This window comes from Ascaphus truei, chromosome 3 (assembly GCF_040206685.1).
Source record: "Ascaphus truei isolate aAscTru1 chromosome 3, aAscTru1.hap1, whole genome shotgun sequence".
Taxonomy (NCBI): domain Eukaryota; kingdom Metazoa; phylum Chordata; class Amphibia; order Anura; family Ascaphidae; genus Ascaphus; species Ascaphus truei.
The window spans coordinates 329,029,235-329,056,702 of record NC_134485.1 but is presented as its reverse complement, the minus strand read 5'-3'; the positions used below and the strand labels follow the sequence as shown (position 1 = coordinate 329,056,702).

Sequence of the window (27,468 nt, the reverse complement as noted above, 5' to 3'; positions counted from 1 at the left end):
CAGTTTAATCCAAGCACTGGAAGAAATAGAGACATTTTCCATACAGTATCTTAATTATCTTTTACAAACCAAATAGTTTCATGTGAAACGAGTTTTCTCTCATTGCTTTAGTGAATAAACACGAACCAGATAAAATGTAGCTAGTATTTTTTAAATCCAAAATCTAAAAACGGGATAAAATTACGTGTTGACAAAATAATTGTTTTCTGCACATTTGTTGAAAAAAGGCTGAAAAGATTGGAACATTATACTGTATGTGTAATTAAAAAACATTGTAAGTCACATTCATGTTAATGGGACATAAGGTTTGCTAAGATTAAACACTGTATAGTAACTTGTGGTATCGGTGTTACATGCTAATAATGCCTAATGTTAATCTTGGCTTTCATCAATTCAGATTGCAGTCATGATGTTCTACATTGAACCAACATGATGGTACATGAGGTTTTTTCAGCACAAAAGTGCTTTAGACAGTATCAGTGAAGATAACTAATCAAACACACAGAATCCCTGCCAGCTCTGAATCCAACACCCACCACATACAGTGTGTGTGTATATATACCTGTCTAACAGCTGTGTTTAAAACAGCATGCATTGGCTTGAGATTTGCTTGTGTAATACGAGCATGAGACAAAAGGTGGCTCTGAGTGCTCATTTGCATGTCATTTCCCAGAATCCCTTGCTGCAGTGGAAGCGCTGTATGCTGGGTGATAATGGGGAAAGACAGGGTTGCAGACCTGTCTAAGACATGCAAATGAACATACAGTAATATTTACAGTTGCTTTATGCTTTACTGTGGAGGGTTTTTGTCACTTTTTTTACCCATCATAACCTTAATAATTGTGGTGATTACCTAGTCTATAGTCCCAAAACCAACTTAGCCATTACAACCAACCCCACACTGATGAGACCCATCAACGTCGAAACAGCTGTGTAGCTGAGACTGTGTCCCCTTCGCCTTGAGTCATCGTCCCTTCGGGGACTAAAGACTCCTGCTGCTTTTGGGGGGGCACGCCATCTCGAGCTGAGAGGAGTGATCCTGAGCGAGCGATTCTGAGCGAGCAGATGCGGAAGTGAGGGGCCGGCGCCTTTGCCTGGTGGGATCGCCTGAAAGGGATTAACCCACCTGCTGCAATTTGGGTGCCGCACCTGAGCTTATTCAAGGCGGACGATGGCTTTCGGTGGGATGAGGAATACAGTCCGTTTCCTGGTCGAGGAAGCCGCGAGAGACCGCGTGAGACTGCAACATGTGGTGGAGAAAGTCCTTGGAGAGATGCTGGAGCTGGATGAGACGAAGGTGTACTGCCTCCAAGACTTCCCGAGGCAGGACATTTATGACCTGACCCTGAATACAGATGAGGATTGCTGGAACATCTATGAAATGTGTCGTGAGAGGAAAGAGGAGCCCAAGGCTGTTGGGAATCAGCGTGGCCCCGAGCCTTATGCTGGAGGACAAGCTGCTTGTTGTACATATGTATAACCCTTTTGTACAGAAGGAAGACATTGTGTGTTTCCTGAGGAGATATTGTTCTCTGGTAAGGGGAGGAGAAATGTTAAGAAACGCTTATGGCTTTTTTAACGGACAACTGCGTTTTTGGGTGCATTTTAAGCCTGACCCAGAACGAGGAAGAGGAGTAATGCAACCGCCGGCAAGTTTTGCCATTGGTGGGGAAAGGGGCTTCTTAAACTACCCTGGCCAGCCGGTTTATTGCAGGAATTGTCACAAATATGGACATACCAAGGAGGAGTGTGACAAAGTTGGGACTGTATGCCGCAATTGCGGAGAAGAAGGACACACAGCAATGGCTTGTCGAGTCCCAAAAAAGTGCGACTTGTGTGAGGAACGTGGACATTTTGCACGGCAGTGCACAAAAAGAAAATCTTACGCCCAAGCAGCAAGGGGTAGTGAGCCTGGAGATACCGCAGAGTTTGTTGGACTGATCTTTGGGAAGGGACAAATGGAAGAGGGAAGGATGGACTTACAGGAGGGGGGGATCTCAGAAGTGGAGGAAACCCCTGAGTTTCTACAAGGAGAAACTTCAGGAGAAAAAATTGAAGAAACTTTGGCGGGTTCTATAAGCGATATCTTGGAGAAAAAAGAGGAAGATCTCTTCCTGGACTCCTTGGCCCAGAAACCGGAGGTGGGGGGAGGGGAGGAGACGGGAGCAGTCCATCAGAAAGATGCGGGGGAGGGGGAAATACGGTCATTGAGTGTGGTGGAACCTAGCTGGGCGGAAAGTATGGAGTTTCAAGATGCACAGAGGGGGAGGGAAGGTCCCCAAGATGTCTTGGAGGAGGAAATGGAAATAGGAGGGGAAAAAGCTCAAAAGCGTAAAATTCTGCAAGGGATAGAAACAAAGGAAGATAAGGATAGCCAGAGTAAAGTGGAGCCTAGAGAGGAAGGTGTAGAGGGTAAAGTTGGAAAAGTATCAGGGAAAGTAACCCTAAAAGAGAAGATGGAACATTTTGAGGACACAGTGGGAGATGTTCTATTTTGGGTTGGTATTTTTCGGAAGCAGCATGGGGGAAGTAGTGAGGAACAGATAATAGAAAGATTAGAAAAAATGATGTACCAAAGAAAACAGCTGACAAAAGAGCAATATGAAGAACTAAAAAAGGAGCATGTGCAGTGGGTTGAAATAAGAGGCTAGGGGAGAGGTGAGGGAGAAGGAGAGAAGTGAGAGCAATAGCTCGTCCTCACAAAGTCAGATAAACGTGGAGGGAACTAAAAAACAGAGAAGTGTAAGTGGAGTAAGTGGGAATGAAAGTGAAGAAAAGGCAGGCCAAAAAGGGATTGCACAGGCAAAAGAGGCAAATTCAGCGGGAGATAGTAAGGGGAAAGTGGTTGAGATAGATACAGAAAAGAGGGAGAAAGTAAGCAGAAGTGAGAGTGAAGGAGAATTAGGGAAGAGGATAATTGTTGGTAAGAAAGAACCAAAGAAAAAGGAGGACTCAGGAGGGGAGGTGAAAGCATCTGAACATAAGGTAATGGGGGAAAGTAGGAGTGAGAGTGGAAGTGGAGAGAATAGGGAAAGTAAGGGGTGTCAGGGACAGAGAGTAAGAGCAGTGGAAACAGAGCATATGAGGAAGTATAGGGAAGGACTTGGTTTCGCTACATTAGAGAATTTTTATGAATTTATAAAGGGCATCGCACAGAGCAATGCAAAGGCACGGGGTATGTTAGAGCAAGTAGAAAGGATCCTTAAAGACAGGGAAATACAGAAAGTATAAAATGTAATGTTTTTTTTGCTGTTGTGTTTGTTTTCTGTCTTGGCAATAAAAGAAATGTATAGTGATGGTTTTTTGCTTGTTACCTTTTGTAAAGGGATACTTACTGGTTGTTAATATGTGAACCGTTAATTATGCAAATTAATAATATGTATGAATAAAAAAAAATAAAAAAATCAAGGTTGAAACATGTCTGTGAGTGGGTTTAATGGCTTTGCATCTCATCCCAGCCTCTGTCTAAAAGCTGTGTTTAAAACAGCATGCATTGGCTTGAGGATTTGCTTGTGTAATACGAGTTTGAGACAAAAGGTGGCACTGAGTGCTCATTTGCATGTAATTTCCAGAATCCCTTGCTACAGTGGAAGCACTGTATGCTGGGCGATAATGGGGAAAGACAGGGTTGCAGACCTGTCTAAGACATGCAAATGAGCATACAGTAATATTTACAGTTGCTATATATATATATATAATAAATAGATAAGAGCAAGGCACTCCGTCTGGTAGATAAAAGGGGGTGCAAATCCTATATAAACCAAATAGGTAATATGATACCGTGTGACCGAATATCAGAGGCAGCACTCCACGAGGTAGTCAAAAGATCTTGTATTTAGGGAGACATAAAAACCAATGTTTCGGTCCTCCACACGGGACCTTTCTCAAGGTGATGTTCACACAGAATATATGTTTATTAATTTAATCATTTTTTGTGTATTTTTATACATTCTTATTCAGCCAGCATCTCAGTTTATATATGTTCACATTTGTTGGGTATCACTAATTTGCACTTTATTCTGGTATTATTGTTTGGTGCCACACTTATTCATACTTTAATGCTTGTTTGACGTGCTCATGTTATTATCAGCTGATGCTGACAGCCTCATACCATTTGGTATGTGTATATACCTTTAATTTTTCCATTTGGCAATATATATATATATATATATATATATATATATATATATATTAAGGTTATGGTGGGTAAAAAAAGGTGACTAAAACCCTCCACAGTAAAGCATAAAGCAGCTGTAAATATTCCTGTATATTCATTTGCATGTCTTAGACAGGTCTGCAACCCTGCCTTTCACCATTATCACCCAGCACAGTGCTTTCACTGCAGCAAGGGATTCTGGGAAATGACATGCTAATGACCACACAGTGCCACCTTTTATCTCATGCTCACATTACATGGGCAACCCTTATCCAATGCATGCTGCTTTAAACACAGCTTTTAAGCAAGGGCTTGGGAGATACAAAGTCAGTAAATCCACTCACAGACATGTTTCAACCTTGATGGGTATCATCAGTGTGTGGTTGGCTGCTGACATTTGCTCAGATGAGATTAAAGAGTAGGTAATCACCACATTTATTAAGGTTATGGTGGGTAAAAAAAGGTGACTAAAACCCTCCACAGTAAAACATAAAGCAACTGTAAATATTCCTGTATATTCATTTGCATGTCTTAGACAGGTCTGCAACCCTGTCTTTCACAATTATCACCCAGCACACAGCACTTCCACTGCAACAAGGGATCTGGGAAATGACATGCAAATGAGCACACGTATATATATATATATATATTGTGACAAACGGCTTACTCCGGGGCTCTGCCGTCTCTCCGGAACTGTTAGAACACAGTCTTTTAAGGTAGGTTAAATGACGAGGCGTAACGTGCTGTTCCTTTAAACAGGCTACTGCCTGGTTTATTCAGTCCCAGGCACTGAGACTGCCACACTGAATACAAAACAAAACACAAGCAAAACAAAACCCTGTCACCTGAGCAATAACTTAACTAAGGTTCACCCTGACTGGGGTTGGAGCGGCTTATCCGCTTCCAACAACAAAAATAAGGAACTTTGCAATTTTAGAAAAAAGGAACAGAATGATTTAACCTGTTTGGGGAGAGGCTTTTCCCCTCTCTGCTTCCAGCAGCCTTCCTGCCTCCAGTCTCTTGGGGAGAGGGGAGAGGAACCAGGCAATCAGCCTTAAATACCTGATCTCTATCTAGCAGGACAGGTGACAGAAATCAGGCAGCAGACAAACTCTGGTCTGAATCCCTCATCCCTCAGTTCCAGCACTTGCCAAACTGTGGGATGGAGTGCATGCATTCTGAGGCTGCACTTTCCAGCCTAAACAGGATAGAAACTGTTCAGTATCCTGGGAGCCCTATATATGGAATTTATTACCATCCCCTGGTTTCTGTCACAATATATATATAGAGTCAAAAGGGGTGCTATTGGGTGTGACCAAATGTACGGTATACTGTACAACAAAAACACAAAAAGCCCAAATGCAACATCCAAATGACAAAGTTTATAGTTAAATACTGATCTGTTTGTCTTCTCATAAGTAAGGGTCATTTAGTTAAACTCTTTGGCCAAAACGTTTTAAGCCTGCAGCCACGTCACGGCATGGCCACTTTGCAGGTCCTAACACTAACTGTGAATATTCTCATTTACCTCTGTAATAGAGGGAGAAATGTCTTAGTCCATTTTTCCACAGGTGCATGAAAAAAACTGCTACTTAAAGTTTTGTTGCTTGAGATTACTAATCCTCCTAACAAATTCAGTATAGTGATTGATAAGATACTCAATGAGCGGTAATGCTTTATTAACCATGTGTCACACGGCTTCTCACTACAGTATATTGAATAAGGTCCTTACAATGAGCATTAAGGGCTAGATCCACAAAGCTCAAATAAATCTGTGCTTATAATGCTAATAATGAGCAATGAACACTAAAAAGTGATATTGCGCGGCGCTTTCACACAACACAATAAATGATCAAAATAATATTTAGTTGATTAAGTGATTCGTGAACGTGTAGATAATTAAATTTATATCTGGGTGAAATTTGCTCAAAACCTCCGGTGAGGATTTGTTTCCAACAATTTGTGGAGAGTTGGATGTGAGTAATGACAAGTTTAGGTATAACTAACAATGTTAAGTCCCTGTCTTAACCTTCACTGATTTTATGTGATGTTTTACGATAATGCCTAATTTGCATATTATTTGCATCTTATTATCACTAACATCCGTTATAGTTAACACTATGATCTCTACAGGGAAAAAATTATTTTATTTTAGTCCTTTAAAGATACACCGTTAATATGAACGTGATGATAATTTAGGTTAACATCATATTATATGACTTCACTGAGCTCTTATCTGTCTGTCTGAACATTCAGGATGAATACTGATAGGAAGTGATATCATCTGGTCCGAAGCCACCACGGCCATCTTGCTTCCTGGCAAATCTTGCCCTTACTCCCCTGACAGGAGATCAGCCTCTCTTTGGTTGTCATTTCCTGCAGCTGCCTCTGGCCTTTAAAAGGCAGACAGTTGCTACTAGTCTTTGTTCATGCAAAGTACTGGATACCTTGTCTGTCTGAGCTCTCTCTTGCCTTTGATTTGCCTGCTGTCTACCTCGACCTTGGAACCGGACCTGACTAACTCTTGCCTGCTGCCTGCCTCGACCTCGGAACCGGACCTTACTACCCTTTGCCTGCTGCCTGCCTCGACCTCAGAACCAGACCTTACTACCCTTTGCCTGCTGCCTGCCTAGACCCTGGAACTTACCTGATTACCTCTGCATCCCAGGCCTCTGAACCCAGGCCAAGGTCGGTGTATTACTCCCTACCTCTGCCCTGCGGGTCCGTATCCTGTTTGCAGTCAGCAACGTTACAGCTCTGTGGATGAGAGCCAAATAGACCGTGGTATCCAATGTGTAAAATGTACTAAGTCTTTGCAAATAGAGTCCTCCTTGGCACTAGAACTTTCACTCGTGCTCAATACAATGCATGAAAAATATAAAAACGTAGAGAAACAATGAGGACTAGCACTCTTAATTAAAGATGCTGTCACCTCTGTGAAAATGGTAACACTAGATACTATTTCACCCTAAACACTCCAGAAATAGTGATGGAAATGACCATAAACATACACACACCACCACCAAGCAGTTAACCTTTTACAGCCTGGATCAGTAATCAATGGGTTACCCAATCAATTAAGATGTATCCTATTACACCATAGTACTTTTAGATTACACCGTGAATGATAGTTACATAGCTACATAGTTACATAGTAGATGAGGTTGAAGAAAGACGTAGGTCCATCTAGTTCAACCTATGTTAAATTTAGACAACAGATACTTTATCCTATATCTATACTTACTTATTGATCCAGAGGAAGGCAAACAAAAAAAACCATTAAGGGGAAAAATTAATTCCTTCCTGACTCCAAGATTTGGCAATCAGATTAATCCCTGGATCAACATCCTTCCCATGTATACTTATTTGGTATATCCCTGTATACCTTTCCCATCTAAAAAGATGTCCAACCTTTTTTTGAACAAATCTATTGTATCTGCCTTCACAGTCTCCATGGGTAATGAATTCCACATTTTAACTGCCCTTACTGTAAAGAACCCTTTCCTTTGTTGCTGGTGAAATTTCCTTTCCTCCAACCTTAAGGGATGGCCCGAGTCCTTTGTACTGCCCATGGGATGAATAGTTCTTTTGAAAGCTCCTTGTATTGTCCCTGAATATATTTGTATATAGTTATATCCCCTCTTAGACGCCTCTTTTCTAATGTAAATAAATCTAATTTAGCAGCCTCTCCTCATAAGTTAGAATGTCCATCCCCTTTATTAATTTGGTGGCTCTTTTCTGCACTCCCTCTAGTTCCATAATATCTTTTCTTAGGATTGGTGCCCAAAATTGTACTCCATATTCAAGGTGTGGTCTTACTAATGCTTTGTAAAGGGGCATAATTATGTTTACTTCCCTTCCATCCATTGCCCGTTTGATGCAAGATAAGATCTTGTTTGCCTTTGCAGCTACTGCATGACATTGGCACTATTGCTAAGCCTGCTGTCTACAAGCACTCCTAAATTCTTCTCCATCAAGGATTCCCCCAATATATCTCCATTTAATTTGTAAGTCGCCTTTTTATTCTTGCATCCCAAATGCATAACCTTACATTTATCTGTATTAAACCTCATCTGCCATTTACCTGCCCACGTTTCCAGTCTCTCCAAGTCCTTCTGAAGAGAAATGACATCCTGCTCTGATTCTACTACCTTACACAATTTAGTATCATCAGCAAAGACGGAGACTTTGCTCTCGATCCCAACCTCAAGCTCATTAATAAACAAGTTAAAAAGCAGGGGTCCCAGTACCGATCCCTGAGGTACTCCACTCACGACTTTAGCCCAACCTGAAAAAGTTCAATTTATGACAACCCTCTGTTGTCTATCCTTTAAACAGTTTTCAATCGAGGTGCATATATTATTACTGAGTCCAATTTTCTTTATTTTGTACACCAACCTCTTGTGTGAAACCGTATCAAAAGCCTTTGCAAAATCTAAGTAGACCATATCAACTGCATTACCCTGGTCTAAATGCCTACTTACAAAGAAACAAATAAGGTTAATTTGGCAAGATCTATCCTTCATAAATCCATGCTGACTATTACTAATAATTTTGTTTTCCCTTAGGTATTCCTGAATATTATCCCGTATTAAATCTTCAACTATAGTTAATAGAGAACACTCACATCAATCGAGTTGAAGATGAAAAAATTGCACCTCTACTGGGTGGACAATTCTCAGCAATAATATGTGGAAAAGAATGCGGGATCACAGTGCAATACTCTGCATCAAAGCTTAGTGGATCTAGGCAAATGAGACACTTTGGTTACAAATGAGGAAAGCAACAATTAGGGCAGAAAAAGCAAGGACACATATTGAAGGTGTATATTAAAGGAAGTTGGTAGCCTCTTTTGTGCTTAAACAACTTGCTAAGCTTTGGTCATTAAAATAGGCACCTAAGGTCTTAAAGATACAGTAATATAGGACTCTCAATGGCAGTGATATTTCCAATTTATCTTCTTTACAATAATTGAAGTAGGCCAATGCTTCCTACACTATAAACACAGAAATGGGTCAGACACAAGCAAGCACCCCCTGCTGCAGCTCCAGCAATAGAGGATACACAGATGAACCCTGACATTGGTCACCAGATTGCTAGCTGTAGATGCCTACGCAACAGAAGACAAAATCATACTTTATGTTTAGGCTGGTTGAAAACAGAAAAATAGATAATGTAGTTAGTGCCTCTAAACAACCAATAGATGGCACAACAACCTTATAACAATGACTGAATACAGCCCAGCCTACACAAAAAATGAATCGAAAAAATTTAGCCATGTTCGTCTAGTTGTAATAGGGCAAAATATAGGAGTACTTCAGTATTCTGTGATACTTTTTTTAAATTTGGACTAATAATTGATAATTTAGGACAAGCTTTCACGAGTTCTAATCTTCCTCGGGTCTAGTAATACACTAAGAAAATAAGTGTGTCTGTCCCACACTACAAAACACGGTAAAAAAGCATTCTCTTTAGGGAACTAACACTCTAATGATGGCATTATACAAATCCCCCTACAAGATAGATGTTGATATATAAATATATGAAAAAAACACTTCAGACCAGAACTCAAAAACAATTAATCATTAGTTGCATAAACGTTATGACTCAATGAGTTGTTGCAGACAAAAGCTATTCCTTTAATGGTAAAATACTGATGCTATCACGTATATATTTATAAAGTACTAGCTGATATACCCGGCGTTGCCCGGGCGTGAAAGGGCAGGGGGCATGGAGTGGAAGGGCGGGGGGGGCAAAGGGCAGGGAGGGGGGGCAAAGGGCAGGGAGGGGGGGCAAAGGGCAGGGAGGGGGGGGTCAAAGGGCAGGGAGGGGGATCAAAGGGCAGGGAGGGGGGGTCAAAGGGCAGGGAATGGGGGGGGACAAAGGGCAGGGGGAGGGAGGGCATGGGGGCAAAGGGCAGGAGGAAGGAGGGCAGGGGGGGCAAAGGGCAGGGGGAGGGAGTCAGGGGGGGCAAAGGGCAGGGGGAGGGAGGGCAGGGGAGCAGGGAGGGTCGGGGGGGCAAAGGGCAGGGTGAGTGTTGGACGCATTAAATAACCCATTCCCCTGCGTTTACTCACCTTGCACACGGCCGCGCTCCTGTTCCTACGGGTACCGGCCGCCGTCCTCCTCCACCTCGGGCTCCTCAGCGGAGAGGCTGAGACGCTCCAGTGAGGAAGTGCTGTGTCTTTCACGGGGAGAGGCGGAGACAGCCAGAGGAGCGCCCTCGGGGACGGGGAGAGACGCACAGTGCGTGCTCTGTGTGTGGGTGGGTGGGGAGGGGGTGAGCGAGAGCGCCGGGTGAGGGAGTGGCCTATGTGTGGTGAGAGCCGTGGGGATTTGAGAGTACCCCGCTGTATCCCGGGCGCTCTCGCTCCGCTTCCCCGCTGACTGTAGCGGCGCCGGGGGGGGGGGGGGGTGAAAGCGCGGGAAACAGGGAGACACGAGGAGAGGAGGAGGTGCGCATGGGTCACGATGAGTGAGGAAGAGGCGGAGCCTCCGGGACCGGCGTGTAAGAGACCGGGAGATGTGCTGCTAACACTGTGAGCCCCACCCCCGGGTAATACATTGTATGGAACCCCCCCTCCTAGTGTGTGTGTGTGTGTGTGTGTGTGTGTGTGTGTGTGTGTGTGTGTGTGTGTGTGTGTGTGTGTGTGTGTGTGTGTGTGTGTGTGTGTGTGTGTGTGTGTGTGTGTGTGTGTGTGTGTCTGTGTGTCCTTTGGCCCGTCACTCCGCCTCAGGCCAATGAGAGTTGTGCGGGGGCGGGCGGGCCAAGGGACCAATGAGATTTCCCCTAGGGACACAGGACATCCAGACAGGCATACAGTGCTTTCACAAATATAGTATATAAGATCACAATTCCCATTAGGAGTGCTGTTCATACACAGACCAAAAACAGACATTAAAAATTAATACTAGTGTGACTTCATCCATATCACATTGGAAACTCCTCTCTTATCTTGTATGGAAAAACATGAATGGAACATAATATTAGCAATACTCATTAAAGATGGCCACTATTATGTTTAATTTCAGAACCACTTTATAAATCTGCCCTATTTGTTGCTGCATTGCTTTGTCAATTACAATCAGGATCCTAGTCAAAAGTGTATAGGTTTAATGTAGGCTAATACTAGTAACTGTGCCATTTAGTTTGTGAACAAATAAAACAGCAGAGGTGTTGCATGGGTAAATACTTATCACAACTCCATTCTAGGTACTTGATGGAACAGTTGCTTTCATAACGATAGTAATGATGTATTTTTCTTATTTTTCCCCCACTGCAGACGGGAGTTTTGTGATTTTGGGGTAAAAGTGTCCATCATTGAGCCTGGCGTTTTCAGAACCGCAATGGCTGTCTCAGAATCTCATAAGAAATATCTGAAGCGGCTGTGGGAGAATCTACCTGCAGAGGTCAAGAAGGACTACGGAGAGCAGTATTACCAGAACTGTGAGACCCTCTGCTTGTCTATTTGGAATTAAGGGTAGAAGGGAATATTTCCATTTGAAGAGAGACGTAGAAGGGGACAGCATGAGGATTGCAGTGATCACATGCCTTCTGAAGTGGACACTTCCAGGTCACACATTTACAGGAGTCATTTGTATTCCTCCCTTTGTAATATTGTGCCACGCGCTGCACATCGGAGAACAGGAACACAAAAGTCACATTAAATATCTGCCTATGAAGCTTATGTAGCCCTCCTTCCCCCTGACTAAAGGGACTACCGGTACTGCTGTTACCTGTCTGGCTGGCAGATGGCCTGAGCTTCTGCCTCTGGGAGCCTGGGGTGTCAATTGTCTGCCTTGATATGATCCCCGCACAGGAGCTAAATAACGGCAATGATCATACTGTTGCGGCCGAGCTGAGTCTAACACTCACCCGGCTTCTCCCGCGGCTGTTTTCGGGCTGGCGCCGAACTTGGCCGCGCACCAGCCGGATCTTCTCCGGTCATTCCTCGCCCCTCGCTCTCTCTTCTCTGCCTTCTCTGGGTCCCCCGGGTCCCCCTCTGCCTTCCTACATCCCCCCCTTACCCCGCTCCACCTTCGGGGAGCCCTGGGCACGCGCGCCACACGCGCACGCACCCTGTACCGCGTGACCGCGCATCGGTGACGCGCGGCACGCTGCGTTTAAAAAAAACAAGCCGCGTTTTCCCGCGCATTGTGGTGGCGGCCGAATGAGACTCAGCTCGGCCGCCACTATACCACAAGTATGTAATAACGGGTATTACTGAACACATATATATCTTATACCTAGACCACACAGCATACAGCACTCCCAACCCCAATACACCACAAGTGACCCCACAATACAAAGGGTGCTTGGCACCAATACATTGATGTCCTTTTACCCAATGTCAAAGCCCACCCAAAAGTGTGTATGGTAACGCTACCTGTGGAACATTAGTGCACTTTAGTTGAGGTACCTGCCGGGTACTCCAGTACCCGGCCAACTAGCAACAGGGATCCACTGATCCAGAGACGTCGTCATCCACGAAGGTGTCCGCCTCTGCGTTTGGAGGGTCTCATCTTTGAGAGTCTCTTAATGTAGATGGTCTGGTCACAGATCACAGGCTTTAAGTCACCGCGTGGCATCTTCACTGGTGCGATACGCAAACTATAGGGAGCTACAGGTGAAATGTCCCAGCTATGGGATTCTCTTTAGCAACCACAATCTATCAGGTGAGTAGGGCCTATCTTGGACCTAAGGGGGTAATCTGGTCTAGTCTGGGTGCCACTGACACCCAGACCCTACCTTCCCCTTCCCTATCGTGGCTTCAACTGCCAGCGTGAGCTAAGCGCGCCAAATGTATCCAACTTCACCTCAGAGGATCTGAGTTGCCTTATTGGCTGGGTGCCTACGTATATGTGACCCTAGAACTATAGGACTTGTAGTTCCCCGCGGATCATGTTCTAACATGGCCGCCGCTGCTTGCAATCTTTTGTGCATGCGCACCTCCCTAACATGGCAGCCTCACTACTGTGCAGGCGCACGGCCCCTTCAACATGCAGCATGCAGCCGTAACCTCCCTGCACGCCACAAGGTAAGGGACCAAGGGGGGAACCTGGCTACACTTACGAATGGTGTTTCAACCACCCAGTGGGAGATTATGGCCATTACTACTTCTATGTTGCATTATACCTGTTAGTAACAGGAGGGCTGAGTCGTCCGCCGATGGTAGTGGGACGCAGGACTAGGCTTCTGGGGTTCATACCCACATATATTTAGCAGTGCAGCACTTCCATCTGCCGTAGGCTCCAGGGAACTGAAGGTGATCTCCCAAGGTAGAACAATTACCTCTCCCCAGTAAGGTCACGCACCAGGCAGGAGGTATAACAACAGGAATGGTTTATTATCTCTTCTGTACAGTACAGTACACGGCAGGGTTCTGCCCAATGCAGCAACTATCAGGTACCCACTGAAGGATGGTTCCTTTGCCGTCACCAGAGGCCAAGGGCACCCGCAGCCATCCTAGCTTTTCCCTGCCTTCCTAGCAGAGGCAGCGGTATGGTCCACACTCACTCTCCCCCGGAGGGGGGGGTGTGACCTGCCTTCCTCAAGTGGGGGAAGGCACTCCTGAATTTTTGGCGGCACTGCCCTAAAGTATAGCTAGGAGGAGGGCACCAGGTCTGTCTCATGATTGGTCATGCCCAGGTCTGATGTCACCGTCTCCCGCTGTCACTCAAGTCCAGCACCAAGAAAGGGGAAACCCCATATCATCTACTGGCAGCCTGATTGTATCAGGGCTTACTGCAAGGAGAAGGGTATAATAGTAGCCATAAGTGACCTGACTACACTCTCCTTCTGGTGGACTCTCAACGACCCCATTTTGGACCTAAATTTTCAGGTGCCATCCTTGAAGGTAACCTGAACAGAACAACAAAACATTCACATGATTGATATCACATTTACTATACAGTACATGATACATCTCTGTGAACACAGTCATTACAGCTTACTGGAACCATTAGCAGCTTTATTTGACTACAACCATAAAATAGCTGCCTCCTCAATAATAGTGCTCAGGGTCCAGTTTTCTAACTAAGGCTCCTGAATCATCAGTCACAGAACATCCGCTTAGGGTATCGTTCAGATACATACTCCACCCGGTCCATGTACACTGATCTCCCTACTTTCTACACTCCGACTACGTAGGTCACTCTTTCTTCCAAATTATGGAAGTTATTCCTACTATGTTCTAGAGCATAGGCCTTAACGGCCTCGATCAGCCATGTTTCCCTATTCTCGTCAATCTCCCTCATCAACGGTTCAGGGACATAGAGGTACTTGAACCCATGTGAGTATGTACTTCTGTACAACATGCCGCTCGGCTAATTTTAGTTAACCGATGACCTTCAGCCTGGCCTGGCTGAACCTAGAACGTTGGTTCTTGAATCGGGGGTTCGTAATCGTCTAAGGCCACTCCCTTGGGTTGTACTATACCCAACCTTATCTCCCTTCCTCTGCGTCTCATAGCCTCTACGGCCTCCACGGGACTGAACTTTCCTTCCACCCACCAAGATCTACCACATCATCCATCTCTAGTAGAAATCTTTTGCAATCCATGTACGACACGTACCCTGTGTGTGTGGTGGTGCATGAGAACCCTGACAAATTAGATACTACCGACATTGCTTTTTGACTTCCCCCAGACGCAACACTCTCTGCAGCATCATACCCTCTATCATAATCATTTCATCACACTCAATAGTCAGAGGAAGGCTGGAGAGACTGGGCCACACTCTTACTCCTCCTTAAAGAATAATAGTCCCAGTCAGCCAGATCTGCCTCACCCGGCAGCACACCACCCTCGGCCGGCCTGGTAGTTTGGGTTTCCTCATCGGAAATCTTCTTAGGGGTTGTGGAAAAAAGGGGACAGGCAACGTACATGGGAATCAGCGGTCTGGGTCATGGGGTAACGGGCCTGAAACTAACAGAGTCCTGGTCAGCAGTCTTTGTGGATATAAGGCCCGGACCTGACACCAATGTGATGCGGAAAACATGGGGTGTAGGTGCCAGTTTGGGCATAAGCCAATGGTCCATTACATATTTCCGGTACTGGGTCCAAAAAAGCAGCGGTTGAAACATCCGGCCATACCGGAGGGCTATCTGTCTAAGGGGTCAAAGCTGTATGGGCTACTGCAGTAGCCGCTTGCTTACGGGCCAAACGCTCCTTCAGTGATTGCATAAAGGCAGCTCCTTTAACCGGAGATATAGCGGTACCCACCGGAGTGGAAATCAAAGGCTTCTCCTCTGCCCCAGCGGTCACTAGTAGTGGGACGTCATCTCCGGCAGGTATCGCGGGGTCCTGGAACAACTCCAGATCCAACACCTGAAACACATCGACATCTGGTCGTTGCACGGGTATGGCATCGGCGTCATCCACATGGACATCGGCACCGGAAGGCACATCCATCTGTACCCCTGGATCGGCCTCTGGATACCTCCAAAAGGGGCAGGCTCATCCGACTCTCAGGTCTCGCGGTTATGGTTGCCGGGCTCCTCCATCTCTCGGAGCCATTAGGATGTTCGGTTCCTTAACATCATCAGACAGCTGTAAGGGATCGGGGGATACGCGCCTCTCAGTGGGTCCCCGTCACCAAGGCTCCCAGTGCGGCCGCTCGTCTCAGAGCCCCTACCCGTCGGCTCCTTACCTCCTCCGGTCGGACGCCATGCCGCTCCTCCGCGGCACACGACGCATCCTCCCACATGCGGCCGGGGCGCGCGCACGGGAACCTTACAGGGCGCGCGCGCACCCAATCCTCTTTGCCATCATCCCGCACCGCTGACTCCGCCTCTCATCAGCTACAGGCTGTCTCCGCCACTCACCTGGCTGACTCCCACTCTGGGCACCTGAACCTATCCCTGGGCTTGCTCAGACAGGCCTCCGCTCCATCTCTTGCTCTCATTGGTCCTCCTGCATAGATAACCCCAATCTGCCCTCTCCTTCCTCACTCTGCATAGTTCTTCTGTGGCTTCGGTTGTTCGGTCGTCTATGCCTGGCTCTCTTCTGTATTACAGCTCTAGTTCCTGTCCCTGCCCCCGTTGGATACCCTTGGCTCACGTTGACTTTGTGTACTTCGTTACTCCCTGGACTCGACCTTGGACCTTACTACGCTGCTCTCTCCTGCCCCCCCCCCCCCAACGGCTCTCGGATCTCTACCCTCGGACTTCTGGCACCCCGGACACAGCAAGTATCAAGTTAAGTCTTTCTCGCCAGGCCCGGCAATGCATCAAACCACACTCCGGGCACGCCCTCACTGCTGTGGGTGCGTGTTATACCCTTACCCACCTCAGTATTGGGGACTGGCCACCTCTGCGGGCATTCAGGCGTTACATTTTGCAGAGCTCAACAAATGCAGACCCCCCTGAGGTGGGCCAAGGTGTATCTATGGATCACTTTCAATTTTTAAGCGATCAAGTCACGGCCGTGGCACAGCAGCTTTCTAACCTCTCCCTACGGGACTCGCCAGCTGCACCGTCCCCTCCTGCCCCAGTACCTATGGGCCTCTCGGAGTCACGTATTCCACCTCCCAACCGGTATGCCGGAGACCCCCTTACTTGCCGGGGATTCTTGAACCAATGTGATGTCCAGGTCGAGATGTCCCCATCTCAGTTTCCCACAGATCGCTCTAAGGTGGCCTATGTCTACGCCCTGCTGACGGGCGACGCTCTCGCTTGGGCTTCACCTCTCTGGGAGCACAGAGCTGAGATAACACAAGACTACCCCAGATTTCGGCAAGAGTTCCAGCAGGTCTTCCTTGTTTCATCTCTCCCAGGGTCGCAGGTCGGCTGCAAGATATGCGGTGGAGTTCTGCACCATCGCTGCGGAGACTCAGTGGAATGATGAAGCCCTTTCCGCGGCATATTGGCAGGGATTGTCCGAATCCCTCGAGGACGACCTGGAAGCTCACGCTCATCCCTCATCTCTAGAGGACCTTATTGCCCTCAGCATCCGGATGGATCAGCGCATTCAAGAGAGACGCCAGGAGCGCCAGTGTCCCCGTTTTATGCTGGCCTCGTCTGCTTCTCCTAGGTCCCCTCCCTTGGCACTTCCTGCATTGGACGCCCCTGAACCGATGCAGATCGGTAGCCAGCAGCTCCGGACTGCTGAGAGAACACGCCACCAAAATGAGGGTCTCTGCTTCTACTGTGGGTCCCCGGAACATCAACTACATCACTGACGCCTGCGACCGGGAAACAAGAACGCCCAGTAAAGGTTGAGGGGCTTTTACTGGGTACCATCTCTCCTTGCCCCTCTCCTCCCAAAGAGCTACCGAAGAGAATTCTTCTGCCCATAACTCTCGAGGGTCCCAATGTCCGGGTAGCAGTGGAAGCCTTCATCGACTCCGGGTCTGGTGGCAACTTCTTGGATCACGACTATGCTTGCAAAAATCAAATTCCGTTAGTCAAGAAGAAGTCACCTACGGTTTTGAGGCTATCGACGGTCGACCGCTCCAACCAGCGTTTATAATATTGGAATCTGTTCCTCTCACCCTGACCACCGCGGATGGTCATTCGGAGGTAATCATCTTTGATGTCTTCCACTCACCTACTGTCCAGATCAATTAGGGATTGCCGTGGCTCCAGCTTCACAACCCGCGTGTCAATTGGACAGACAAATTACCGATCCAGTGGTGTCCTACCTTGAAGGAGACGGTCATTCCTCCCGTTACCGTGCTCTCTGGTCTCGACGCTTCTTCACCTCCTCTCTCTACCCGGCCTGAGGTTTTATTCGGAATTCCACTTCCTCGGCCGGGGCGGGTTTCTTCTTCGTGAAGAAGAAGGATGGCTCCCTAAGACCTGTATCGACTTTCGTGGGCTTAACAAAATCACGGTTAAAAACCGGTATCCTCTTCCTCTAATCTCGGAACTCTTTGACCGGCTCCAAGGAGCCTCTATATTTTCCAAACTCGACCTGAGAGGAGCTTACAATCTAATCCGAATACGCGAGGGTGACGAGTGGAAGATTGCATTCAACACGGGTCATTATGAATGCCTAGTGATGCCGTTCGGCCTCTGCAATGCCCCAGCCGTCTTCCAAGAATTTATGAATGACATCTTCCGGGACATTTTGGGTGTTTTCGTCATCGTATACCTAAATGATATCCGCATTTTCTCCAAAAACCTGGAGGAGCACATTCGTCACACCAGGGTGGTCCTCGCTCGGCTTCGTGCCAATAGCCTCTACGCGAAGATGGAAAATTGTCTCTTCCACCGATCATCCACAGCCTTCCTTGGCTATATAATTTCTGACAAAGGCTTCACCATGGATCCTGAGAAATTGAAGGCTGTTCTAGATTGGCCGTTGCCGAACTCCTTAAAAGCCGTCCAGCGTTTCTTTGGGTTTTCAAACTACTATCGGAAATTCATCCGTAATTTCTCCACTATCGCTCTACCCATTACCGCTCTCACCAAAAATGGGGCTGATCCAGCAGCATGGTCCCCAGATGCCATCAAAGCCTTTGAATTTCTTAAAAAAGCTTTCGTCTGTGCCCCCATCCTTCGTCACCCGGACACGTCTCTTCCTTTCACTCTTGAGGTTGACGCTTCGGATGTGGGAGCTGGGGCGGTACTCTCGCAAAGGTCCTCACCCCAAGAAAGACTCTATCCTTGTGGATTCTTTTTTAGGAAATTCTCTTTGGCCGAGTGAAATTATGATGACGGGAACCGTGAACTTTTGGCTATCAAGTTAGCCTTGCAAGAATGGAGACACCTCCTCGAGGATACCAAAGAGGCAGTAGCAATTCTCACCAATCACAAAAACTTATTGTATATTGAAGGGGCTCGTCATCTGGGATCCCGTCAAGCACGTTGGGCACTTTTTTTTCTCGTTTCAATTACACGATTTCTTATATTCCGGGTACCAAGAATATCAAGGCCGATGCACTTTCTCACCAGTTCTCTACAGAGGAAGGATCTAAGGAATCTTCAGAGTCTATTCTTCCTGCAAAATACATTATTTCTGCCAATACTTTCGACATCCTGGATGAGATCACCAAAGCCCAGGCTCATATCCCTAGGAGATTTAAGGTGCCAGAAGGATGTCTGTTCGCTGCTCCACGTTTTCGCCACAAGATCTTGGAGTGGGGGCATTCTTCCAGATCAGCTGGTCATCCTGGCTTCAAGAGGACAGTGGATCTTATTAAACGGACCTTTTGGTGGCCTGATATGAGCAAAGACATTTTTGATTTCACCAGAGCTTGTCCAGTCTGTGCTCATAGCAAGTCCGCCCGACACAAGCCATCCGGTCTTCTCCTTCCCCTTCCTATTCCGGAACGGCCTTGGAAGCATATTTCCATGGACTTTATCGTGGAACTTCCTCCTTCTAAGGGGATGAATACGATCCTTGTAGTAGTGGACAGATTTTCCAAGCACACACACTTTGTACCCCTCAAGGGTCTCCCCAATTCAGTTACTTTGGATCACATATTTTCTAAACAAATTTTCAGGGTACACGGCGTTCCACTCACCATTGTCTCGGACAGGAGTACTCAATTCATTTCTACGTTTTGGCGAGCATTCTCTCAGAGACTTGGCATATCCCTCCTCTTCTCCTCGGGTTACCACCCGCAGACCAATGGCCAGATGGAGAGACTGAATCAGATCTTGGAGCAGTATCTCAGATGCTTTGTGTCAGAATCTCAAGTAAGCTGGGTAGACCTACTACCCTGGGCGGAGTTCGCAATTAATTCGTTGAAGAATGAATCCACACAAGAGTCGCCTTTCTTCATTAATTTTGGGTTCCACCCATGCAGCCTTCCTCTCTCTTCCCTGCCCTCTGGTGTACCTGCAGCAGATATCCAAGTTTCTAATCTACAAGACTCCTGGAAAAAGATTCAAAAAGCCTTGCAAGGGGCCGTCCAAAAACAAAAGGCTAAGGCAGATCGGCGACGTCAGGTGGCTCCGGAGTACAAACCTGGAGACAGAGTCTGGCTTTCTTCAAAAAATATTAAACTTAAAACTCCTTCTCAGAAGCTGGCGCCCAGATTCTTGGGTCCCTTAAAGGTCCTTGAACGGATCAATCCAGTAGCCTATCGACTTTCGCTACCTCCCACCATGAGGATACCCTCAGTGTTCCAATCTCCCTTCTGAAACCCTTCATTCAGAATGTACATTTTCCGGACAGTTCTCATAGGCCCAACCTAATCGTAATACAAGGGCAACAAGAATTTGAGGTTCACTCCATTCTCGATTCACGTTTTTCTATGGGCAAATTTCAGTTCCTCGTTCATTGGAAGGGATATGGTCCGGAGGAACGTTCCTGGGTACCATGTCATCACATTCATGCCCCAGCTCTTCTTAAAGAATTTCGTCGGAAATTTCCTCACAAACCTTGGGAGGATCGTCCGGAGTCCGATCCTCTAGGGGGGGGTACTGTAAGGGATTGGGGGACACGCGCCTCTCAGCGGGTCCCCATCACCCAAGCTCCCAGTGCGGCCGCTCGTCCCAGACCCCCTTCCCGTCGGCTCCTTACTTCCTCCGGTCGGACGCCATGCCGCTCCTCCACGGCGCACGCCGCATCCTCCCACACGCGGCTGGGAACCTTACAGGGCGCGCGCGCACCCAATCCTCTTTGCCATCCTCCCGTACCGCTGGCTCCACCTCCCATCAGCTACAGACTGTCTCCGCCACTCACCTGGCTGACTTCCACTCTGGGCACCTGATCCTATCCCTGGGCTTGCTCAGACAGGCCTCCGCTCCACTTCTTGCTCTCATTGGTCCTCCTGCATATATAACCCCAGTCTGCCCTCTCCTTCCTCACTCTGCATAGTTCTTCTGTGGCTTCGGTTGTTCGGTCGTCTATGCCTGGCTCTCTTCTGTATTACAGCTCTAGTTCCTGTCCCTGCCCCCGTTGGATACTCTTGGATTTGATCTTGGCTCTCGTTGACTTCGTGTACCTCGCTACTCCCTGGACTCGACTTTGGACCTTACTACGCTGCCCTCTCCTGCCCCTGACCTACGGCTCTCAGATCTCTACCCTCTGACTTCTGGCACCCTGGACACAGCAAGTATCAAGTTAACCCTTTCTCGCCAGGCCCGGCAACGCATCATTGTCACGGTAACTTATGACAAGATATAATATACACCAAATAACTGGGTTGAACTGAACACGGCTTTAGATATAATAAAGTATATTTATTCCTTAGATAGGTGAACACAGCAGATAGTGCAAATAACAAATAAGAAGAAGGTCACACTTACTTAGGAGGTTGGAATGAAGAAGTAATCAATAGCAATTCTCCAGCAATCAGGCATCAATCAGTTGGTAAAAAGAAGACATTGAATATAGGCTGGCAACAGTTTATATATATTTTCAGCCCTATACTTACAATTGAGTGCAGGCTATTGGAGAACAATTATCTGTACCTAATCTCTAACGTGGGAATATTGTTAACCCATGCCCCCCAGCTAGATGGCACATGTGTACTGGGGCCATGGGGGTCTCATTTCTGCAGCCCCACGCCCAAGTCAGGGTGCCAGCCATTCTACCAGATGGGGTATCTGGTCAGGATACTCTTTGTTTGTAGGTGTGAGTTATAGCACCTACAAACCACTCAAGCCCTGCACTTCTCCACCCTAATATAAACAGCTACGGAGGCTGAGCCTTTGATCAAGGGGTCTGTTCCTAGAGATTAGGTCGCCCCCCTGAACATTTGCATTCCTCAGCATGCAGGAATCTTCGCGGGCTTTCAATACAATTTTTAATATACAGACATATTAAAAGAACCGGTTCTGTTGTGCCCAGCGGGTCGAAACGGGCCAGTCCTTCAGGCCGGAAGTGACTCTCCATTGTGGCCAAGTTTCAGCCCGTTGCGACCTTCCAGACCAGAGATACGCAAATACAATTTAAACCTTTTATTTCTTTATCATAGTATTCTCCGCTTTAAAATAAATCTCGGTTTTTCACTCATTTCCCATTGAAATCAACAGCCTCCGTCGCCATAGACTTTCAATGGGAAACTCTGCCATTGGTGCCTATGGGTTCCGCCGCCATAGACTTTCAATGGGGAAATGCCGCCATTGGAGTCAAAGGGACATCTCTGCCATAGCCTTTCAATGGGGAACCGCCGCCATTGATGTCTATGGGAAAACTCATTTTACAGTTGCCCATACTCCGTCTGGTTGGTCGGAGAGGGTCGGAAATAGACCTGCAGTCATGCCGGAACCGTGACTGCATGCACCCCAAATACCGGCCCTCTGATCCTTCCAGAACCGGAGATATGGGCTTACACATTTCAGGATTTCGGACTTAGCCGTTTTCTCGCGCTGCTCTTTGCTCCGCCACTGAAGTCAATGGCGCGACCCTCTTAGAGCGCGCGACCCTTTACAGGGGTCCTGGATTCTCGGACCCGGTGGTGTCGTGTGTGGGGAGGCCTAGGAGCTAGGGGCAAAAAGAATTTTATTCCCAGGTGCCCTAGAACCTAGGGTTCCCACGCCAATTGTCGTTGACCTTGACTGATAGTGAAAAAGGCTCTTTTAAAAGACATTGTGTCCGCTTTTGCGGTCTGTGATTTGGACGGCTGCCAACTCGTTCCTGGAGGTCAACGTCGAGGAATCCCCATGGAAGTCAATGGGCCCATTGACTTACAATGGGAAACCGCCGCTCCTCCTCTCGGACGCCACCTGCTGGTCTTCGAGGGAAACAGGTCGAAAATCGCTGAATTCGCCATTGAAATGAATGGAGCTGCAATGGCGGCCTATGGGACCCTGCAAAATGGAGCCTGAAAAGGCGGGAACATTAAACAAAGGGCTATAATCACTTCCTAACTATTAACCCTTGTCCTCCCGGATGGATCCCAGTGTGTGTGTGTGGTGCAGACACTTACATGGTGATAATACAATAGAACAGGGGAACACACATTTTCATGTTGCAGAAAGTTAAAAACCACATTCCTGGACCGCAGTCCAGTTAACCCCTTGCCTCCATGGTGAGGTCAGGGGTGGCCAAATGGGGTGCAACCCGTTTAATACCGGGCCAATCCCCCTCTCCCTCTACAATCATACCATACTCCGGGCACGCCCTCACTGCTGTGGGTGCGTGTTATACCCTTACCCACCTTGTTAGATCTCTACAGATCAGGTCATCCGTTAGGGCAAGCTAAATACACACACACACAATTTCTCCCGGGAGCTTCATAGGGCACGGATATGTGTTTGTCTCAAATAGTATAGCAGACGGGCCCTGAGCTGTATGAATTCAGAGGAGACTATGGCTGAGTTCTTACAACTGACTTTAATGGTTCACAAAGCAGTTTTTTATACATAAGGCAGGGACAAAAAAACCGTTGTCATCTGTTACAAACATGGATTACACATCTAAATTTACATGTAACCTTTACATAATGCCTTTTCTGTAAATCTTAAAACATTTAGCTGCTGAGCAAGAGATATACAATGGTGTCTTATAAGGCAGTCCTGTCTTCTGGTAGTCTTGCTTTAACAGCATATGACAGGCTCAAAACAGCTGCTTTCAAAGCTATTTACAATAGTCTCAGAGAAATAGCAAGGCCAGCATCTACTGTTGTTTAACCTTATTAATCCCTGAGGGGAATAGAGCTGATAAGAGACAGTTTTAACCTTACACACCTCAGTATTGGGGACTGGCCAGGTCTGCGGGTATTCAGGCGTTACATCAGCAGATTTGACAGTGGTCAAAACACCACGGAAGACCTTCTGCTGCTGGCATGGGAGGAAGGCGGGGACACCTCCGCAGGGGAGAGACACCGGATTATTTCCGAACCACCAGTGGCAATCAGCAGAGCTGGTCCCGGCTCATGCGCTTCTGAGAACAACGGTGTCTCATCACCCAAGGCAGTCACCTTACCCGGGTGCTCGTGGGCTGGTTCCAATTCCCCGACTATCTCTGGTTCCTCTGCGGGGACCGGGTCTGGAACCGTATTAGCCTGCTCTGTAGTCACTGGGATACTCTGTTCCTTTGGGCCTCATTTAGGGCACACGGGCCCTCCGAAGCCTCCATAGTTGAGGTAGACTAATTTGTTTTAGCATCATTGCCCACCCAAGTAGTGGGGTCAGTCTCATCTTTTTCAGCAAATCTCGTAGGCTGCATCAGTGTGGGCTTCAGGAAACGTGCTCCGCAGTGAGCACACTTGGCTCCCCAGGTCAGTTCGCCACCTGGGAAATCACACTTGGGACATAGGCATCTGCAGTACCTCTTCCCTTCTATGTTCACCACCAGGAGTCCTCCTGGTAGTCGATAGTGCGTAAAGTCCATATCGCTTGACATGGTCAGCTTTCTCTGTAAGCACGGACACGAGTAATGGGTAGCTCACTCCTCTTGCTTGCCAGGCTCCAAATAACAGAGGTGCGGTCCTCTACATCCGGTACCTCCCTTATTCTCCAAAGTCTTAAGGCATTGGCTATTGGTGTGCCCCCTCCCTCTGGTGGAGATTAGAGGAGGGGCTCTCGGCAACATGGACTGGGCGTGACTCTGACTCCTGGCTGAGCCAGTCAAGTCTCTTAGGTGGGGTCCTGGCTTTCACGCCAGAACCTTGCAGAACTTGCAGATTTTCTGCAAACCTCCAATGCATTTCCCATTCTCGGTTGTTACCACTATTTTGGATGATGTGCCTCACGTGGTGAATTCCCGGACAAGTGAACCTCCATTTTGAGCACAGTCCATTGTCCGACTGTATAGGAATCATAATTCCAACGGGAATCTATTTCCTGTGGATCTTTACAGCACATGGTCTACCAAGAGTAGATTTAAACCCCAGGCTAGCACAGCTCCATCTTGATACGCTGCACATGATTACTGCCCATTACAAGCACTCTGTGGTTCCATGGTCTGGCTAAGGCTAGTGGCACTCTGGGGGTCTAGACACCTTGTACTTCAGACACACCACCTAAGATACTCCCTATCCAGTACCCTTACGTGCCCCTCCAGGCTGCCAGTATCGCTGACCTTCCCCAGAGGTCACTGGGACTCAGTTAACCAGAGCACCCCCTTTAGGCATCCCGACTACCCACCTCAGCACTTCTTAGAACAGCAATAGCCTTTGTGTCTCCAGACCATTCACCCGATAGGGCAGTATAGGCCGTAGCTCCGTTCACTGGGCGGATCACCCAGACGCTACACCTAGCCTCCCTCCTTCAATTTCAGCATTTGTTCTGGAAGCATACCTTGTTACTTCCAGCCTTGTTTCGCTGAAAGTCTGTCCTGTTAGGTAACAGATCTCAGCAGCGCCTCCAAATGTATTGGTGTTTCCCCCACCCGGTGGGAGATTATGGCCATTACTACAGTACGTCTGTGGTGCATGATACCTGCTGGTAACAGGAGGGCTGAGTCATCCACCGATGGTAGTGGGGACACAGGACTAGGCTTCTGGGGTATAAGTGCAGTGTCTCCATCTGCGGTAGGCACCAGGGAACTGAAGGTGATCTCCCACGGTAGAACAATTACGTCTCCCCGGCTTACTGCCGGGAGAAGGGTAGAATGGTAGCCATAGGTGGCCTGGCTACACTTACAATTAGTTTTGTTACCTCTAAGCAACAATGAGAAATAAATTGACTAAACTAAGGTGATGCTGGGTTTTATTAACAATCCTAATAATGTTTCATTTCTGTCTTTTATGTGCACACAGGGGTCCAGAACCTGGACAATGTGGTTGAAACTGCTAACTCCAAGCTGTACAAGGTCACAGACTGCATGGAGCATGCCCTGATTGCGGTTTACCCCTGGACGAGATACTCCGCTGGCTGGGACTGCAAACTCTTCTACATTCCTGTTTCTTACCTCCCTACAATTCTATCTGATTATGTGCTATGTCGCGCTGCACCCAAACCAGCTCAGAGAGCAGAGTAATATTATTTCTGAGGGCTCAACAATACACAATACAGATTGTCCTTTCAGTGTTACGTGTATATAGGCCAATTAATAGAAACAATAGCGAGTATGATACCATTTATTGAACTAACACATGGTTTATAGTATAGAAGCTTTTGAAACTCAGAGTTCTACCTTCTACCTACAGATTCTCACATGGTTCTAAATGCTACTTGACAGCTGATATGTGTGAGGCTTGTATAATGTAAATCATGTATTAGTCCATTTAAGTTTCCTTTTTTTCACACAAGGGACCAATTTGGATACCATTCTTTCTTCTTATAGAAACCTATAGACAACCAAACATCACATTCAGCAACAAGTTCCCTTATACCATGATCAGATGGCAAAATGATGAAGCTGCATTATGAAACATAACATTATTTAATATAGACACATGAACATAAAGAGTATAATTATCTGAACCTGTCAACAGAAAATAACCTGCTTGCCATGTGATATCAAATATAATGTTTCTTAATATGAATGTACCTCCTGGGTGACTTTATTTGCTAGTATACTGTAATTCACATGCAACTTTTGCCAGACTTCATTCAGTATGATTTGTACCTACACTAAGTGAAACTTAAACGTATATTTCTTACATTTTAATTAAATGAAAGGGGGGGGGGGGAGAGACAAAAACCAGATAATAAAGTAGACAGAATAGGGAAATAGCAAGGGATCATGGAGGAAGAACGGGGGCAAGTGGGAGTTTGGCAAGCAGGGAGACACCCATATTAAATACCGATAATACTAGAAAACTTCTAAAGACTAAATCCAATTGGAGTAGAAAGGCAGGAGCAGATAAGATAACAGTAGCACAGGCTGGGGAAAAAAATCTTAAATGCTTGCTTGCTAAGGCGAAAAACCTGACAGATAGAATGGGGGAGCTTAAAATAATAGCTACAAGGGAGCCTTATGATATTAGTGTAACTCCTCCTTTTCCAGGTCCCAGACTGATACCTATTGCTGAGCAGGGGGCCTGAGTCCTTTATGACTAAATTATATGCCACACTTGGCTTGAAGTAAGAACACGGGAAAAACTACAATGGGTGTGATATAACCAATGATATATATATATATATATATATATATATATATATATATATATATATATATATATATATATATATATATATATATATGCACACACCTGACAGGGGGCAGTGTGTGTGTTTTGCTTGCATCACTCAGGGGGTTATATCCTCCCTCTGCTAAAAAAACAAACTTGATGTCCCTATTGATCTTGTTAGGAACATCTTCAAACATAACAAAATAATCAAACAAATGCCTCCTCTCTATGTACACAATATCCTAGGGACAGTGGAATCAACACAAATACAGTTCTCACAGACTGCAGTACTACTGCACCACATGATACAACACCAGGATCACCTATGTCTAGCGTCATTGGTATTACCCACTTAGCTATACTAACCATGGGAATTTAAGTTGACACTCCAGGAG

The 27,468-nt window shown here is 46.8% G+C and overlaps 1 protein-coding gene across 3 annotated transcripts in view; it reads left to right on the top strand.

The window, feature by feature from the left end:
• LOC142489889 (retinol dehydrogenase 7-like) overlaps positions 1–26,598 on the top strand; it is a 63,673-nt gene extending 37,075 nt beyond the window's left edge. For 2 of the 3 annotated variants that reach the window (XM_075591450.1, XM_075591452.1), the window contains exons 4-5: positions 11,440–11,603; positions 25,757–26,598. In XM_075591450.1, coding sequence (XP_075447565.1) covers positions 11,440–11,603; positions 25,757–25,977 — 385 coding nt within the window. In that variant the 3' untranslated portion in view covers positions 25,978–26,598. The remainder of the gene's footprint in view (positions 1–11,439; positions 11,604–25,756) is intronic. The other variant, XM_075591449.1, reaches the window with a different exon arrangement.
• Positions 26,599–27,468: the final 870 nt, after the last annotated feature.